Here is a 17,349-nt window from a genome sequence, read left to right on the forward strand (position 1 = left end):
ATTAGAGACAGCGCGTCACCCAAGCCGAAAATAGACTGGACACTGTAAGGTACTTGGAAGGGGAAGTCTGGTTTCGATAAACAAGGGCGCCTGTCGTCTAATGCGGCTTCGCAAAGTGAGCAACAGTGCTAAACGAACATTAACTATTTTGATATCGGTTTACGTTTTGCTTAAAAAAGCCGCTCCTGTTTACAAAGAAATGACACGCGATTGTTTCACGAGAACTCGTCGTAAAATGAAGTTTGCCTTGAGAAAAACATGGAATCCAGCGCTCTAAGAATATTTAAAGTAAGTCAGAAACACACTTGCTCACTTTCCTTACAATATTAACAACAACAGCAACAACTAATAGACAAACAAATCAAGCAAATCAATAAGATCTGTCCTTTTAAGTACTCCGTATCGATTGTTTCTACACGCCACCTTTCAATGCATTTTTGGGTGCCTCTTAAAAATGTCAGTGAAGTACTGAAATCTGAATGTATTAAAAAAAAAATCGTTTTAATTAAGCAGGCAATCGTTTCAAACTGACGAAATTTTTTTTGTACACTACACAAGTAATTATTTTGAATCAATCTTAATTACACCTAGTGTAGTTCTTATCAACATACCGATTTCTACTTGACTTGACTTTGTGAAGAGCAAACTGACCTCTGCCAGATGAGATTGTTAATTTAAATTCTGTTTGATTTGAAATATTTCTTTCCCTGCTCATTATTGTGAAGCACGTTTGAGCATATCCAAAATTAAAATGTAGTTAAAAAAATATTTCTCATAATTATTATTATTACTATTATTATTATTACAACCCTCTGGCCTCATTTTAGAACAAAAACTCTATTGAATATAACTTACACATTGTAGAGAGGCTAGGAAGGCATTTAGAACTAAACCAAAGTACTTTAAATGATTCTAATTTGACCTTGTTATGAAAGAGGTCTACTGCATTGCAATATCATTATGTAATCAACAGTTTTCAAGTATATATAAAGAGTATTAATTGCTTATGTACATTACGTGGCAAATAATTCATGAGTGTATGATGGCAAGAAAGAGAGAGAAATAACTGAGAAATGGTACTTGTCAAGACTGTGAGGAACTTAATATCTCAGGTAGCTGTGCTTCTAGGAATCACAGACCCTTAATGTCAATTGGGCAATTGCAATGAGCTTCTTATTAACTTGTTGTTACATTAAGTTATGTTAGAACAAGAAACATAACCTTGACAGAGCTCAACAACATCACAACCTGTGGGGTCGCCAAAGTGACTAGATTTTACACAGTGGCAATTACCTTTTTGTGCTCTGTGAGTTCCTAGCTGGCCACTAAGAATTTTTACATTTGTATTTTCAATTTCCTTAGATCCCTTGTGAGTTTCTCAAACTGGGATCTGGACATTTAAGTGAGTTCTCAAATATAGTCCCGTAGATGATGTTTCAGTAAGTGAAAGCGTTACATCAATCCCACAACAGTAATTTCAGGTCACTACAGGATTATCTGCAAAGACTTTTTCAGCCTTTGTGACCCTTTTTTTGAATTAAAGTGAAGTTGGGTTGTCTCCATTCAAGAGCAAATATGTAGCTCCAAATGGAAAAAAAGTTATCGTAAGTAGGTAGAAGACTGTCCAAGGGTTTATCCCATATCATGTCTTGAAATGAATCAATAGTTGTTGCGGATATCTCATGCTTAGTTTTTGGCTGATGAAAGCCTTTTGCAAACCACTCCATCTCCGCCTTGAAGGCGTGGGACATAATTGTCATCTGCGAATTGCATTAGAAGGATTCATTTCCATTAGATCAACAGTCAAAAAGTCAGGATTTATTCAGGAATTTCAATTTCCTGCAATTCGCACTTATCGTGACTAGGTACCAACTCCCTCTGAGTTATTTCTAGTGTCCAGTCTATTTCCGGCCTGGGTGACGCGCTGTCTCTAATGGCATGTACTTACAGGAGTGCACTGAAAACATTGTAAATGGCCAGGCATCGAACTAAATCTCTTTGCGCATGCGCAGATGAAATGCCACTCTACTAACTAAACTTGCAACATAAAGCTTAAGATACCGCCTAATATAGATATTTTCTTTTTAAACAGTTTTGTCACGCTTGGCATTCCACATTCTCCTTCAGATGGTGAAAGTATCACATGGTATGAACCAGCTCCAGTGTGGTGTTACCCTAGCTATTTTAATTCTGCTTATGAGTGCACATGCACTTTGTACTCGTAATATTTTAACATAATTTACGATTTTACGATTGATTTAGTCTTTATCTGGGTCATACATGAGAAGGATGTTGCTTTTTCTTGTGAAGTTTTTCCAGTGGTACTGAGCTGAGTAATATAAGTCAGCAGGTTCAAATCAAAGTCAATCGTAGATCCTCAGTGTTGCTACAAAGAAAGGAATTACTGTTGTAGCAATCTCCCTAGAAATTTCATGTGACAACCAGTTTTGTTTTCTGAAGCAATTTTTCCTTCAAAAATCTACAGCAGTGAACTGTGGTGTTACAATTAATAGCTAAAACACTGAACTACCGGTGTGTTTTTAAAGTAATATTGTGAGATGAGGTGTTCTTGCTTATTCTTACATAATTTTCTTACATATTATTCTTGAATGGATGTACAAGTATCAGTCATTTGATCATAAATTTATTATTATTATCATGTTACAGTCATTGGGGAAACCGTTATCGATATCACCCTAGTCATCACAAGTAAGAGATGTATAGAAGGAGAATACGATCGATCCAGGCTGTCAAAGAGACTCAGTAAAGCGGTAATCACTTTGTCATCTATTATGGATACACCTTACATGCATTATTTTAATACTTCATCTGAAAGGATGAATATACCCTCGAAAAAATATGCCCTCCTAAAAAACCTTACCCTACAATGCCACCATTTTAGAAACAACTCAGTAACTTGAATTGGGCACATAGCCACATCGCACAGTTGACAAGATGTTGATCTGGTCATCATAAAAGTGATTATAAGAGTTTGAAATGTTTATTGAGCGCATGTGTGGTGGACAAGATTTAAAATGGAAGTTTCTGTTTAAGCATGATATTTTAGATAGTTTTCGAAGAGTCAGGTTACTCTGTATCATCTCACCACTATATCGCTCCCTTTCAAAACGTTTCAAATGGGAACGCACGCAAAGAAAAACCCGGTGACTTAAGAAATGAACCAAAAAAATTGTGTAAATCATCATCATCATCATCAATCCTTTTCATGCCTAGTGGCACATAGGGCATGAATTCTGGTTTCTATAATAATCATTTTTTTTACGAGAGAGGGTTATCAGCCCTCTTCCCAATCCCCAACCTGGAGGGCCAGTGGGATCACTCTTCATCTGGCCCCTACCCTTCGAATGGTTTGGCATGGGTGTCCCTGCTAGGAGTGCAAGACTCCAGCCAACATAGCTCTAGGGGTCACTGGGGAACGCAAGCCACCCCACCACGACAAGGTGGCGATCCCAATCGAGTCAGAAAATGTGTAAGTAATGAGGTATTATTGTAGAAAAGTGCATATTATGGTTGACAAACTTTTCATGGTGACACGATTAAAAACAAAACAAAAACAATTGCAACTAAGGTGGTGAAAAACATGCAACAGTTATTAATCTATTTATGTTTTGTTCTGGTTATATTTGATTGTAGGTTTATTTGTTGGTTTCAATCCTGCAGAATTCTGTGCAACCCATGTTTATCCTGCACAAATCAGTTTTTTAATTTAATTTTCTGCACCCATTTGAAGCCCTGTAGCATTGCTCTCCGGCTGTCACTAATCGATTTAATTTTATATTATCTTTCACTCCTCTATATGCACTCTACATGCACTGTACAGCTCAGTGATGTCTTTGAAGACGAATTTGGTTACATAAATATGAAGTTGATTGACGTCAGGTTTGTAAACTGTTTGGATCAGTTACTGAAGGTAGGTAGGTAGGTAGGCACCCGTCTATCCTGTCAGATAATGGAAGTGCTGTGGTATTGGTCATTAGTCTTGCTTGAAATATCATCTAGTATGGCTGACAAGTCCAATTCTTAAGGCAGTCTCTGTCACAGGTGGTGCAGCAGAAGGCCGAGGGCTGACTGTAGTCTAAGGACTCTGATGCTGCTTCCTGCATTGTCTCTTGCCCTCCAGCAGCTTGTTTCGCGTGTCGTCACCAGCCTCACCCCTTTTCGCACAGCACTCCGCCAGGCACTGCGGTTGTCTGCTACCTGTTCCCAGGTAATTGGGTCAATGTCTGCAAATTTAAGATCACGCTTGCAGACATTCTGAAGTGCAGCACCGGGTGGCCTGCAGGGTGGTGTCCTGTTGCCAGCTTGCCGTTTAACACATCTCTTGGGATGCGGCTGTCATCTATGCGATGTACATGGTCCAACCATCAGAGCATTCGCTGGCATGGAAGGAGATACATGTTGAGGGAGCCAGCACGCTCCAGTTCAGCAGTGTTGGTGACATTGTCCTGCCACGGGATGGCCAGGATACAATGCAAGCAGCGGAGATGGCAGCTCTCCAAGCAGTTTTCTTGCCTTGCGTAGGTTATCCAAGATTCACTGCCACACAGGAGCGTGCTGATAACGCATGCCTGGTACACCTGAAGTTTGGCGTTCGAGGTGAGCTGATTGTTGGACCACACCCTTTTGCTCAGTCTTGCCATCACACTTGCAGCTTTCGCGATGCACTTGTCTATTTCACTGTCAAATGACAGGTTGCTGGAGATGGTAAAGCTGAGGTAGGTGAAGTGGTCAGTGACCTCAAGCACTATGTTGTCTATGGTGATGGAAGGGGACGATGGGAATAAATAAATAGAATAGTTGTGGAGAATAAAATAAATGCATAAAACGCAATATATACAATTCAGTAATTGATAGAATAGGATAAACATTTACAACTATTTACAGAATGGACAGCAGCCATTATCAAATTCGAAATTACGAATAGCCGATTTAAAAGCTGCAATTGTTGGCAGTGACCTGGTCGTGTTAGGGAGGGAGTTCCATAGTTTGCTACCATAGTAAGATAAAGAGTGCAGGCCATATGCAGTTAAGTATTGACACAAGGGATAAAAAGAGAACGTGTACCACTAGTACGTAGATTAATGATGTGGGTTTTTAGACTAAATATATAGTAATATATTCCGGTGCCAGCCCATCGAGAGATTTTTATATTAATGTAAGGATATAATGTACACGCTCATTAAATAGTGGTGGTTGTCCGGCACGATTAAATAGTTGCATATAATCACTATCATTATCATTAAAAACGAATCGTAGGCTACGTTCATTAATTTTCTCCAACTTCTTTAAATTACGTTGACCGAAATGGTGCCACACGACACAGCAATAATATGAATTATGGCAAAAGATAGGCATTGTATAATTATTTGGTCTTGGTGTTAGTGTCAATTAGTTTCTTATGCCTTTGCGTGACCTGTATCTGATTGCTAACTCTGCATACCATGTCGGCAACATGCTCAGTAAAATTGAGATCTTTATCAATTGTAACACCCAGCAATTTCATGCTGTGGACTAAAACAAATTACACTACCACCAAGATCATAGGTATGTATATCCATGGTATTACCCAACCACATGGTGAGGAATTTATCATGGTTAACCGCTAAACCATAGCTGCTAAACCACTCACAGGCAATAAAAAGATCGCTTTGCATATGCTGATGGATCGACGAGGAATCATTACCAATGGAGAAGATCTGGATATCATCAGCATATGCATTGAGTTTGGATGACAGACTAACGAAAAATAGGTCATTAATATAGATGTTAAACAGTAAAGGACCCAATACTGATCCTTGTGGTATTCCCCTTGTAAGAGAACACCAATAGTTCGCGTAACCAATTTCTTTAATATTCCGGCCCTGATTGATGCCACATTTTCAGAGAGATATTTTAGGTTTTTGTTGTAGAATTGTATGACATTAATGAAATCAAAAGAACTAAAATGGTTAAATGTACTTGTATTTAAGAGTCAAGAGTAGCTTGTGCTTTTCGTGATAGATGATAACAACTTTTAGTTTCATCATAATTGTAGAGAGCCATAACTTTTCAGTGTGAAATTTCTACATCGTAGAAGTCACCCCCTTTTTCTTATATTCTATAAGTCCATGGATACTTACATGCATTATTGATACACCTCAATGAACATCTCCCCTTGTGTATGCTTCTTCTCTCATTCCTACCCTTATCGCGTTTTTATTGCCGAGTTTGCCAACTAACTTTAGTGCTTTGTATTGCAGTATTAGGTTTGTTCCTTGATGCCATATTTTCCAGTTTGTGAAGGCGTTAGGTTCAGAAAAATCCAGAAGTACCCCATCAATTTGCTAGCAATATCCCGCAATTATAAATTTTCCCGCAGCTTTGGCCATCGGAAGGCCGGGTGATGCAGTGTCGTGCGATTTCATTTCGTGAGGTCCCCTTGAAGAGCAGTTTCCGGCTGACATGAATTTACGTGCAGATTTTAATTTAGCAGTCATAAAATTATCTTACTCTGAATAACTTCTGGGCAAGTAGTGCTGATAAGTGCAGAATCCGCCAGTTCAGTCGGAAGAGCGGTGCCTTCAATAAGTTTCCGAGTAGGTCTGGGGCGAACCAGGAGTGGGTCAGATGGTTCAATCAAACTCCCTAAACTAAACATCAGCAACAAATACATTTTCTGTTGAAAGAGAAGAAGAAAAAAAAAAAAACACGACTTAATATGGGCAAAAATAACATCGATGGAAGAAAGTTTTTAGTTTTTCCTCGTGCGATTTGTTAAACTAGGTTGTGAGTACAAATACATAACTGCAATTTATGTGTCATTTTCTTAACTCGGTTTAAAAAAATAAGTAAGAGGAATACTACAATACTAAATTGACTATTATTTTCTATTTATCAATTATTTTTTTGTTCTGAATGGGTGCACAAAAATCGTGTGAAAGGACGTATGGTTATTGGTTACCGAAATTTTTATGTAATAAGTATGTTCTTGGAAACTCAAACGGCAGTGAATTACGAGTTTTATTCACTGGAAAAAACCCAGGATTCTCGTCTGTAGAAGTAATTACTGATTTTTGATGCAGTTAGCCGCTTATGTTTGCATTTTCTACTTCGTGCGTGATGAATTTATGAAGAAAATGCAAAACGAGCGGATAAAGGAAACTCTCAGTAAAAGAATGAATCTACCAATAAAAGACCACAGAATTTGAAAAATAAATTAGGTGAATACTCCAATACTAAATTGACTATTATTTTCTATTTATTAGTAATGTTTTGTTTCTGAAAATTCGACTTGAACGTGACAAAGTCATTTTACCCGGCGATTCCTAACAGAATACCGCCGATCTCCAGTGTGTGCTGAGTCTTATTGAAAGCACTGTTAAAGCCACCTGAGCTGCTCCAAGGGCGGTAGGCATAGTGATATACCCGAATACCTTCTAATGGCTGCTGTACTGATGTGCTCGTAGATAATAGAGGGATTGAGTTCAATTGTGATAGTTATCCTTCTCATTAAACATTGTTGGTATTTCCTAGCGCTTGCGATTGTTGGTGGGCCAGTTGGGAGAGTAGTGTTATGCCTTATGGCAGGTGCTGTATATCAAAGAAAAAGACAAAGAAGAAAACAGCAGAGAAAGAAAGCAAGAGGTGAGTATTGTCCATATTAATCTCCTCATGGATGCTATGCGTTCTCTTGGTTAGTTGGTGACAGAAGTTTTTTTTGCATGACGCGACCGAACAACGGCCGCGAAGAAGACCATATACACTATTACAAAGGGGTTAAGTTTCCGTGGTGCTGCGTCGGTGGGGGTAACAAGGTAATTTGGTAATATTAACTAAGTTGAAATTGCAAATTGGCTACCATAAAGAGTTAAAAAGCTGACGTTTCGAGCGTTAGCCCTTCGTCATTCGCTCTGACGAAGGGCTAACCCTCGAAACAATTTGGATATATCAACAAAGTTGAAATGGTAAATTGGCCACCGTAACGATTACAAAAGCTGACGTTTCGAGCGTTAGCCCTTCGTCGGAGCGAATAGAGGAATTGTGGGTTGTGTGTGCTTTTAAAGGCAGAAAATGGAGCTACGTTATTGGTGGGAACATGGCAACGAGAAAAACCCTCGAAACGTCAGTTTTTTAACTCTACGGTGTCCAATTTACAATTTCAACTTATTTGATATTACAAAATTACCACACACACTTGTAGTCGTCTGATAGGTTATCAGACAAAGGAAAACTTCGGACACTGCCCGCACAATTCGGATGATTGCCGCTGCCTAATTAGAACCCTACATCCATCCATAAAATAGATAGAACGTAAAGTCCGTTAAAAGCCTGAACCGTCCCAACAAGCAGTATTGTAGTCGTCATGCTTCTTAGATAACTCTGATTCGTTTATGGAGATCGGCGACGGATTCAGAAATAACCTCATCTATACTTTAATGTAGCATTTACTTTCCATCGGCAAAGAGCCCGCCACTTGACCGGACAGTGACTGCTTTAGAATAATAATCTGCCCTTGGGTAATACTGTCTAAGTTTTTTTCTAATTTTTCTGTTGCATAGAATGTTTTAATCGTGCCCAGTTGAGTTCTCCAAGCTATAACCGGCTATATTCAGAGCGCTCAAAAGCCAACTCCTCCTTTGCACAAACGTGTTGACCAAATGATTGAACTTTGCAATAACGGGCGTAGCATGAATCGTCATCACTGTGCTAATGTTATAGGAAAATCCCTTTGAACTGTTTTTGGGGACGATCTCGAAAAATCCTTCATAACTTTTTTCTAAACTTCTGGATTTTCATTTTTGAGATAAGATCCTACTGTCGAGTGAATTTTAGTGAAATAAAGGTAGCCGTGTTATAGTAATGATGCCACAAAGTCTATTGTTGATTTATCAGTTGTGAAATAATGCTGTTTTCGGAAACAGCTCGAATAACATTCTAGTGAATAAATTTGTTTATTCGTAAGACAAATTTTCCTTATTTTCTAACCTTAAACTGATGTTTTAGATTTGAAACCGGACCCTCGTATCGATGTGGAACTACAGACTAAAGAGTTAAGAGTGTACTTTTTACAATAGTATTTCCTGGACGGTAATTCGGGGCTATTTCAACTTTTTATCCTTTTGCTAAAGAGTACAAAGGGGGAAGATTAGTTTTTGATCACTCCAAATATAGCCGGTAAGAGCTATGGAAAACGATACCAAGCCACACCCTAAATTGGTTGGGGATCGCTACCCTAAGGTATCAGAGAGAGATTTCCAAAAATGATTTTTGTGAAGAAAAAAACTCGGTAAACGAATGTTAGAGTGATTTACTAGCATTTTCGTCGAACTCGTTCAAATTTTGCGGTAAAGATTTTCCTGATCTAAAAGGGTGTTAAGAAACTTATTAATCGTACGCGTCGTCAAGATAGTCCAGAAAGGTTTTATGGTAGTATTTACACGTGCTTACATTTTTGTTGTAGACTCCTTTTATAATTGCGGGCATGATCGTTATTCTTTTATCCAAGTGCATGCAAACAAGCCTCTTTGGCTTCGTAACTTTGTTGGCGCTCAACTAGTATCCGGAAGACAAGTGTTCAAATCCTGTTGAAGCCAGAAAATTTTCAGGTTTCTTTCTGAAATTACTAATTGGCAGTCCAACCGCGGGGATCACCTCGGCTTGATTTTCATCAACAGGTCAAAATGAATTTTTTTTTCCATTTAAATTGCGATCATAGTTCCAATACGGGAGAGATGAATCCACTAAACTATGTCTCGCTCTCAACGTGTGGCTTCGTACACTGAAGGAGGGAGGCCTCGCTTTTGGCTGAATGAAAATGATTTTGTTTTTAAACATGTTGTCGAGGCCGGAAAGGCTAACTTATATGGAAATAAAAGAATAGTGATCAGGCCTGCTCAAAAACTGAATGGATTTTGCGACAGTTTTACGTATAACTTATCATTATACTATCAATTATTTATATTATTTATCAATTATCAATTTATCTTATATTAAGTAATTTGATTCCACGGAGGCCTAGGTGGGAATCTTTAAAGATGTATGTTGATAAATGTTTGGTTGTATGTATTTATATATTTATTAATTATATATTTGTATCTTTTTTTACACGGTACGGTAAGAAGTCCATAATAATAGAGGAGAAGACGGATCTATGTAAGTAACGTCTCTCAGCTAACTTTCGCCTCTGTCACTTCAGCGAAACCATTTTATTACCCATTAATTTTTTTGTTTTTGTGCGTGTATTGACTATTACTTATAGCATGTGTGTTATACTAACGATAGTTCAGAACAACTGTTATTATTGGTGATTCACTCAACATGATACTATCTTTGAAAAAAAGCCATTTGACATCTTACAGTCTAATCTCATAGAGTTCCAAATGCATGACAATTTTTTAATAAGCAATAGAAGAAGGGATTTACTTCTTGTGAAAATCGCACCAACAGTTTAAGTTTAGGAAGTCTTCTCGTTTTCCAAATCATAAGTGACTTGAGAACCCTCCGGCTCTTGAAATAGAAAAACTGTGGATCTACTTTTTCCCTCTGCTTCAGAGTATACGCCCATAGTAACGCAGTGTTGCTGTACCTCATAGGCACGGCGATCAAGAAGCAGGCAATGACTCAGTCGACATCAGTTGTGCAGGTGTGGGTCCAGGTGCCAATTATCCTAGAAAAGGGGGCAATGTAGGAAACGAACAGGGAATTCTAGAATATGCGGTGGTCGACAAAACTAAAAAGAAAAAGAAGGTACAGTCATGAGATAAGTGTGCATATTTGATCGTAAGCGCCGTTGCAGTTTCTGTCATTACTTTAATGCATACACGCTAAGAAAAGCTTGCTCGCTTTTCATGTAAAAGTGGTTTCACGTAAGCGTTGATCACTTAAAGAAAGGATAAGGTGAATTAGGCAATTATAGGACTACTTTAAGTGAGAAACAAAACCTCATTTAAAGAACAAATATATATGAAATACATATATTTGAACTGCGGTTATGAAACGTATATGTGCACGATCCTTCGCAGTAAAGCACTATTTAAGCAATAGTGAAAATCAGACCTGAAAAAAATTCAGGCCTGTACGGGATTCGAACCACTGACCTCTGCGATACTAGTGCAGCGCTCTACCAATTGAGCTAACAAGCCAACTGGGAGCAGGCCATCAAATTAATTCGACATAAACCCGTAGATGATAAATCAAACAACAAATATATATGAAATACATATATATGAACTGCGGTTATGAAACGTATATGTGCACGATCTTTCGCAGTAAAGCACTATTTAAGCAATAGTGAAAATCAGACCTGAAAAAAAAAAAAACCTCATTTCTTATGTTAAGCATGAAGAACGATTATAAGACTAAGTGTTTACTGCTTGTTTGCGTGTACTTGGACATGCACCTGCAGGAAGCAAAAGCAGCAACCACCGACACCAATTGAGAAAGTCCCCTCATTGTTTGTTTGCCTCACAGATACAGAGACCCACATTAAAAAGTGTTTTGTAACATATCGTACTTAGTTATAAAAGTGCAGGTAGAGTTATTCCCGCAATTTTCCATGTCGTTGTAATTACCACCAAGGGATGTAGAGTTCTTTTCTTTACCGATTTAATTTAGATATCACTTTCAGACACCTATGCCGGGTGAACTTCAGTACGCCGAGCTTGGTGAACTGACCAGTCGTGGACAGAAGGCAGCAGTGCCACGTGTTAGTGACACATAACGGGATGCAATCGCGCCATTAAATTTTGTGCGCTAGCAGATAGCCCTTTAATCTCTTTGAAGACATAAATTTCACGTTCTGTTTGTCACATCGGCAATGTAAAGTTAGTTAATTGGTTAATCTAAATTCAGGAAATGGGGTTTTTCCAGGGGGACTCCATATCTTCCAGGAATCTATTGTTTGCACACATTTGTTAACTCATGATACTTAGTATTTTTGCAAAGTTTGAGCCAATCGGTAATCTGTGCATTCTCGCTCCCAGCCCGGTTTTCTTGTGGACAGGCTCTTCACAGTATGAAGCAATAGAGAAGTGCTCGGACCTTGCTGATGTGGGAAGCTTTTTGTTCTTGCAGGACCACACAATTGATGAGCCTCAAGCACAATACGACTTTGGCATGATATCTGATTAAACGGTCAGTTCAGAGAAATACATCTTTGCGCCCGGACAGTTACCTATAGTTTATGTTTAAATTAATGTCAGTAAAAGCAATTAAAATATAATGATATTTTTAGGTCTGTTGATATTCATTCTAGACTTGTTGTTTCCTTATTGTTATTTAAATTGAATACATGTATTTTTTCATTTTCTGTAGTCAATTTTCAAATTTTATGGAGGGTAAACATCGAGAATGACACTTTCTACTGTTATTTCAGTAATATGTTCAGTAGTGTCTTTAATGAAGACATGACATTTGATGGTCAGGGGTCTGCGAACTCACTTAGACCTGATCAAAGAAAGTAATCTACGGTAAAGAAGTACCTCAGGAAAGAGTCAGTATCAGAATGGTGTAGCATTGTGTTAAAATTCTGTTCCATCCAGATTAAGGCAGACCGTTAGAGCTTAATCGAAAACTACATATTCCACGAATAACTGAAATTTAAGACTAAAAGCGAAGGAATTAGCGCTGGGGTAAAAAAAAATGCAATTCTCAAAAGCGTAAGGACTACTACGGCCGGAAAATGTAAACAGAGCTTGCTGACTTCGAGTGAGGCTTTGCGACATTTTAGCCAATATTTGGATTGGTCAGTAATATTTTTTTATCCATATGTTCTTAAGGTATTGTTCGATCGAAGATTTTGCCTTTAAATTATTCAACTTACAGAATTTTTAACAATGCTACGCGATTTTATGGCCATGAAGTTATGTAAACAATGACGGCAAATATATCGCTTGGGTCTCGTAGATGCAAGAAATGCGTTCGTTTTTGCTTCTGATCGTTCTGTTTGTTAGCTTTTTTTTGAATAAAGGGATATTTCTTGGCTATTTTTCCTTGCATTTTATTGATAATTTTGGCCAAGAGGATATATTGTACAGTTTGTATTCTCATGTGTTTATATTCCCTTGCTTTGGTAGCACGCAATTGTCTGATAATCCCGACAAATCGGCAAATTGATATCTTGAATGTTTATTCCTGAGGATAACCATGGGAGTAAAGCTATCAGTTGACTTCAATTGAAAACCGGACAAAGGAGAAAGAACAGGCCGGATTGTATATTGCAACCACCCCCACCCCCCCCCCCACAAGAAGAAGTAAGGTTTACATGGGATGATAAAAGTAAATATGACACCCTGCGTGCGTGCGTGCGTGCGTGTGTGGGGGTGTGGGTGTGGGTACAACTACAGTTAGCACTAAATAATTTTGGCGGCTCTACTTTTCTTGTAACTTCCTTTACCTGAACCTTCGCATACACTAAGAAACAAAAACAATCTAAAGCTTCCTTAAAAATGAATTCGAGCATACTTCTATATTTTACTCAATTTAATCTTATTTAGAAAAGCTTTTATTTCCAGCCGGTTACGAATAAGAAACTACCCGTTTATTACAACAGCTGTGCGAGACATTATATAAGAGGTTGATGACTTCAAGTCTACGCGACTTATTCCTCAACGTTCGCATACATGTGCTTGTCGCACATTTTCATGTTGATCAGACTCTGTGAAAGAAAAAAACAACACAATCATGTGATTATTAAACTAAGTGTTTGCCCTTACGTATCATCTAGGTTGGCAGATTTTTTCAGCTCATAAAATGTGAAATGTATGGAGGATATATATCTCAATATAACCTTTCAGTATACACGATAACTACGCACTGGTGTCCACTGATGTGTACTGGTTGCGTAACCAAAAACAAGCCAATCAGATGTCCATAAGTCAGGTGACATTAATTCAAATGAATAAAGAGAGAGGAATATAGAAACATGATTGGTTTTCATCAACAGAGTTGATGATACATATTACATCAACAAAGGAAGCGCTTTTAGAAACAGCTCTAGCAAATAGTGAAGGAAATCTAACAAATACTGGAAGGTTAACCAGCGACCGGCTTTAATCCAAAACTCCTGGTCATTTGATGCTGTGGAAAATGTGTGGATGCTACAATGTAATCTACAAGTTAACAGGAATTGACTTTACTGAAAGCGAATGCGTAGCGATATTACAACGCCCGAGTAATAAATGTCTACTTATACATGGCTTTTGGTGGTATATATATGCCATATAACAACTCCTCATAAGCCGTTCACTTACTCGGGAAGACGACTCTTAGCAGTGGCGGATCCAGGGGGAGGGCCCGGGGGGTCCGGACCCCCCTATCAAACCTGACACTTACAACTTTGAGACAGGATCGTATATCACTTTTTAACTGGCTGATTTTTTTAATGAATCCAAATAAAAGGTAAGTGGCCAAGAAATTATAACGTGCAACCGCGACTGGTGGAAGGGGGTGTGGGGGAGAATTAATTTGCCTCAAAGAATCCAACAGTCCTTTCTGAACCAAGGTTTGGACCCCCCCGATCAAAAATTCCTGGATCCGCTTCTGCTTAGGATTTAAAAGTAACCTCACTAAAGAGTTTCACCTACATACAAAAACAAAATTACAAAAATGAAGCTTTAACGCGTTATGAAAAATAGTTTTTGAAGTTGGAAAGAAGTCTTGGAAGGGAGAATTGCATACGTTAGAATTATACCAACCGCTCTGGGCCGGGTTATCCAAAGCTAGTTTAAGCTAAGCTAAGCCCAGTGGGAAATTTAATTTTAGACCCGAAAGCTTTAAAAGAAAATTAAGTGTAATTGTTTCTGCCTATAATTCATGTTTGATTTTTCTAAAAAGGTTGAGAAAAATTTTGCCGAAAAGGCTCTTGAATAGAGACGAAGAAACCTGGATTAAAATTTAACTAAGGGTTCAAATCGGCCTTTGAACAACTGGGCCCTGGTGTTTTAGTTACTAGTATTCAAAGATTTTGAGTACAAGTAACCCATTCGATCGGCGATTTGCCAAGCAAACTTTATCAGCTGCTGAGACGTCAGATTTGTTTGCAGTTTTATATCCGGGTCTTTGAAGTAAGTATCATTCAATCCACGGCTCTTCCTCAGGTAAACCAACAGATCTCCGAAAGAAATATATTCAATCAACACTAGTAGGGGCTCTGAAAAGAAAGGAAGCGGTTCTATTGAGACAGAGTCTTACAGTTTACTACTGATAAAAGTACAAGAACTAGAGATGACAAGTACAGTTTTGTTTACCTCATTTGCATTTTACAGACAAAATCTGTCATAAAAAGTTAAGGAAAGCAACTTATCAGTTTCCCTAGCACATCCCAGAAGTTTCATGACCTTTGGATGGGGTTTTAGTTGCTTCATCGTTTCAAGTTCCTTCAACAAATCTTTCCTGTCCGATTCCAAGGCCCTATTAAAGATTAATTTTCTAAAACTCATCGAGTATGCTTAGAACTGAGCGAGTTTTTCAGTGAAAGGTCAAAGGTCACAGTAATAGAAATCATGTTACCTATTGAAAAACTAGTGGACAATTCGAACATTCGAGGTTACCTAGGATTCATAGCCTAATAAAAGCGACAAAAAAAAAAAAAATGCACAGTAAAATTTAGTTACAGTTGAAGTTCCTTATCATTAGTATTGACTTGGAGGACTGAAAGGGGAAGATTTCTTTTAAAGGAACTGTAGCACATTTCGGCGAACGATTCTCAAGAACCCATTCCGAACTCTGAACGACGAGTTCAACTTTTCTGAATTTTCCTTCAGAAAAGGGTAAAACTTTACCTTTGAGCATGTTAATGGCTTCCGTTGTATTCCCAGGCCTTCCTCAACGGTTAACAGTTGTTTATAAATTTAAAGTATATATCAACTTGATATCAGGCGGAACAGTAAAAACAAAACTGAAGGCTTATGAAATTTACCTTTCTTGTGCAGCCAGACAATGTAAATGAATTACAGAAGGATTATGAACACAAGCTTCCCAATTATGGAAATCAGCTGAACGTCAGGGCACGAACACTTAAATTCTTCTTGAGCTGAAGAAAAAGGAAGAGTTTCATAGGCCCGACTAACAGACAGGACGAACAGACAGGACGCTTCATCAGCCAGTTTTTGGTCAACCGATTTTTATATATTTCAATTCCATTTTGAGCGTGAGATCATTTTTCAGTAAGTTGCGAAGTTGTATTAGTAGAGAAAAGCTATGTCAACCGGAAAAAATTATCTCACGTCAAGTTTGTGGGGAAATACAAAAAAGAAGCCAGAGCGTAGAGCAAGTCGCAAGAGGAAAGATTCGAAATCAACATATTAGACGGGTTTTCACATGTCAATATTGTGAAAATCAAGGTAACGCGTCAAACTTACTTGTGAACATGATTATCGCTGATTCAATCTCATTTACATTTCAATTTACGTACAGGCCATTGATTAAAATTTTAGGTTGAGAACACGCATCTCAAACGTGCGAGCGAATCTTTTAAGTTGATAACAAATGAACCGTGCCGTATAACTGAAATGAATGTTTTGAACGTCCACTCAATCATTATGACTTCACCCTCCAAACCACTGCTTACGCGGGCTTCGCATCAGCTAGCCCACGTGAAGCCCTCGTGCTATTCTCTCGTGTTATGCACTCGTGTTATGCCCTCGTGTTCTGCCTGCGGTACACTGCACTGCATCACCGCGTTTGAGTATGCACGCTTCATCGGGTTGCTCACATGCTTACTAACGCAAGCGCACCGGAATTCTTAGTCATACATATGCGCGCCTGCGTTTACTCTTCTCCTTTCCCGTATGGGGGTTCCTCTTTTGCATATTTACGGCCAAGATTTGGCCGGAAATTCAAGCGTTCGAGCATGCTAAAAGTAGCACCTCGTACGTACGAACGGTCGTTTGATCAAAGGATTTTTCCGAGTTTTCACCTAATTTTTTGGCTTGATAGGTTAATAATTTTGATGATAATGGTGTTTCGCTCCGCGAGCTGCAAGCTCCGTTTTAATCACTCACACAGGGGTTGCTTCAATATCGAACAAGGTGAGCTTTTAAACAATCTTCATCTTCATCTCATCGACCTCTTCATAAGACTAAAGTAAGATTCAAGTGATGATGTGGACGATTACTTGTCATTGTACAGAAGCAAGTAACCTGTCGTTTGCCAAGGATAATACAATTGTTCAGTTGCTTGCACCACGAATAGAAATGAGAATCGATCCGATCTGTCTTATTGTACTTCTCCTTTCGAAAAAAAGGGATCAAAATTCTGTTGTGGAGCAATTTGAAGGGTGATCAACAAAAGACGGATCTCCAGTCCATAGACAACCCCTGTGGAGCGTCCAAATGGACAACCCCACAAAAA

The 17,349-nt window shown here is 38.5% G+C and overlaps 2 protein-coding genes across 5 annotated transcripts; both read left to right on the plus strand.

Moving 5' to 3' along the window:
- The first annotated feature begins 83 nt into the window (after positions 1-83).
- Positions 84-4,279, plus strand: LOC148726792 (uncharacterized). The gene is made up of 6 exons (XM_088727978.1): positions 84-288; positions 1,363-1,402; positions 2,093-2,146; positions 2,668-2,771; positions 3,842-3,900; positions 4,063-4,279. Exons 1-6 carry the CDS (start codon positions 259-261, stop codon positions 4,277-4,279), a joined length of 504 nt encoding a protein of 167 aa, XP_088584104.1. The 5' UTR covers positions 84-258.
- LOC111336466 (uncharacterized) lies at positions 4,230-12,983 on the plus strand. Of its 4 annotated transcripts, none has more exons than XR_015989631.1 (5): positions 4,230-4,617; positions 7,534-7,644; positions 10,119-10,152; positions 10,552-10,746; positions 12,073-12,983. XR_015989631.1 is itself a non-coding variant. In XM_088727956.1 (5 exons), exons 1-5 carry the CDS (start codon positions 4,368-4,370, stop codon positions 12,127-12,129), a joined length of 606 nt encoding a protein of 201 aa, XP_088584082.1. In that variant the 5' UTR covers positions 4,230-4,367; the 3' UTR covers positions 12,130-12,983. The 4 variants fall into 4 exon arrangements, 2 of the variants coding, with proteins under 2 accessions (XP_088584082.1, XP_088584081.1); XR_015989632.1 differs by having other exon boundaries at positions 10,122-10,152; XM_088727956.1 differs by having other exon boundaries at positions 10,593-10,746.
- Positions 12,984-17,349: the final 4,366 nt, after the last annotated feature.

This window comes from Stylophora pistillata, chromosome 7 (genome assembly GCF_964205215.1).
Source record: "Stylophora pistillata chromosome 7, jaStyPist1.2, whole genome shotgun sequence".
Taxonomy (NCBI): Eukaryota; Metazoa; Cnidaria; class Anthozoa; order Scleractinia; family Pocilloporidae; genus Stylophora; species Stylophora pistillata.

Bases quoted from the DNA above. Each gene is read 5' to 3' on its own strand.
- LOC148726792 (XM_088727978.1), top strand. From the start codon at position 259: ATGGAATCCAGCGCTCTAAGAATATTTAAA. The intron at 289-1,362 runs GTAAGTCAGAAA...CAATTTCCTTAG, and splicing joins GCGCTCTAAGAATATTTAAA to ATCCCTTGTGAGTTTCTCAA. The intron at 2,147-2,667 runs GTATGAACCAGC...ATCATGTTACAG, and splicing joins GATGGTGAAAGTATCACATG to TCATTGGGGAAACCGTTATC.
- LOC111336466 (XM_088727955.1), top strand. From the start codon at position 4,368: ATGTACATGGTCCAACCATCAGAGCATTCGCTGGCATGGAAGGAGATA. The intron at 4,618-7,533 runs GTGAGCTGATTG...GGTATTTCCTAG, and splicing joins CCTGAAGTTTGGCGTTCGAG to CGCTTGCGATTGTTGGTGGG. The intron at 10,747-11,626 runs GTACAGTCATGA...TATCACTTTCAG, and splicing joins AAACTAAAAAGAAAAAGAAG to ACACCTATGCCGGGTGAACT.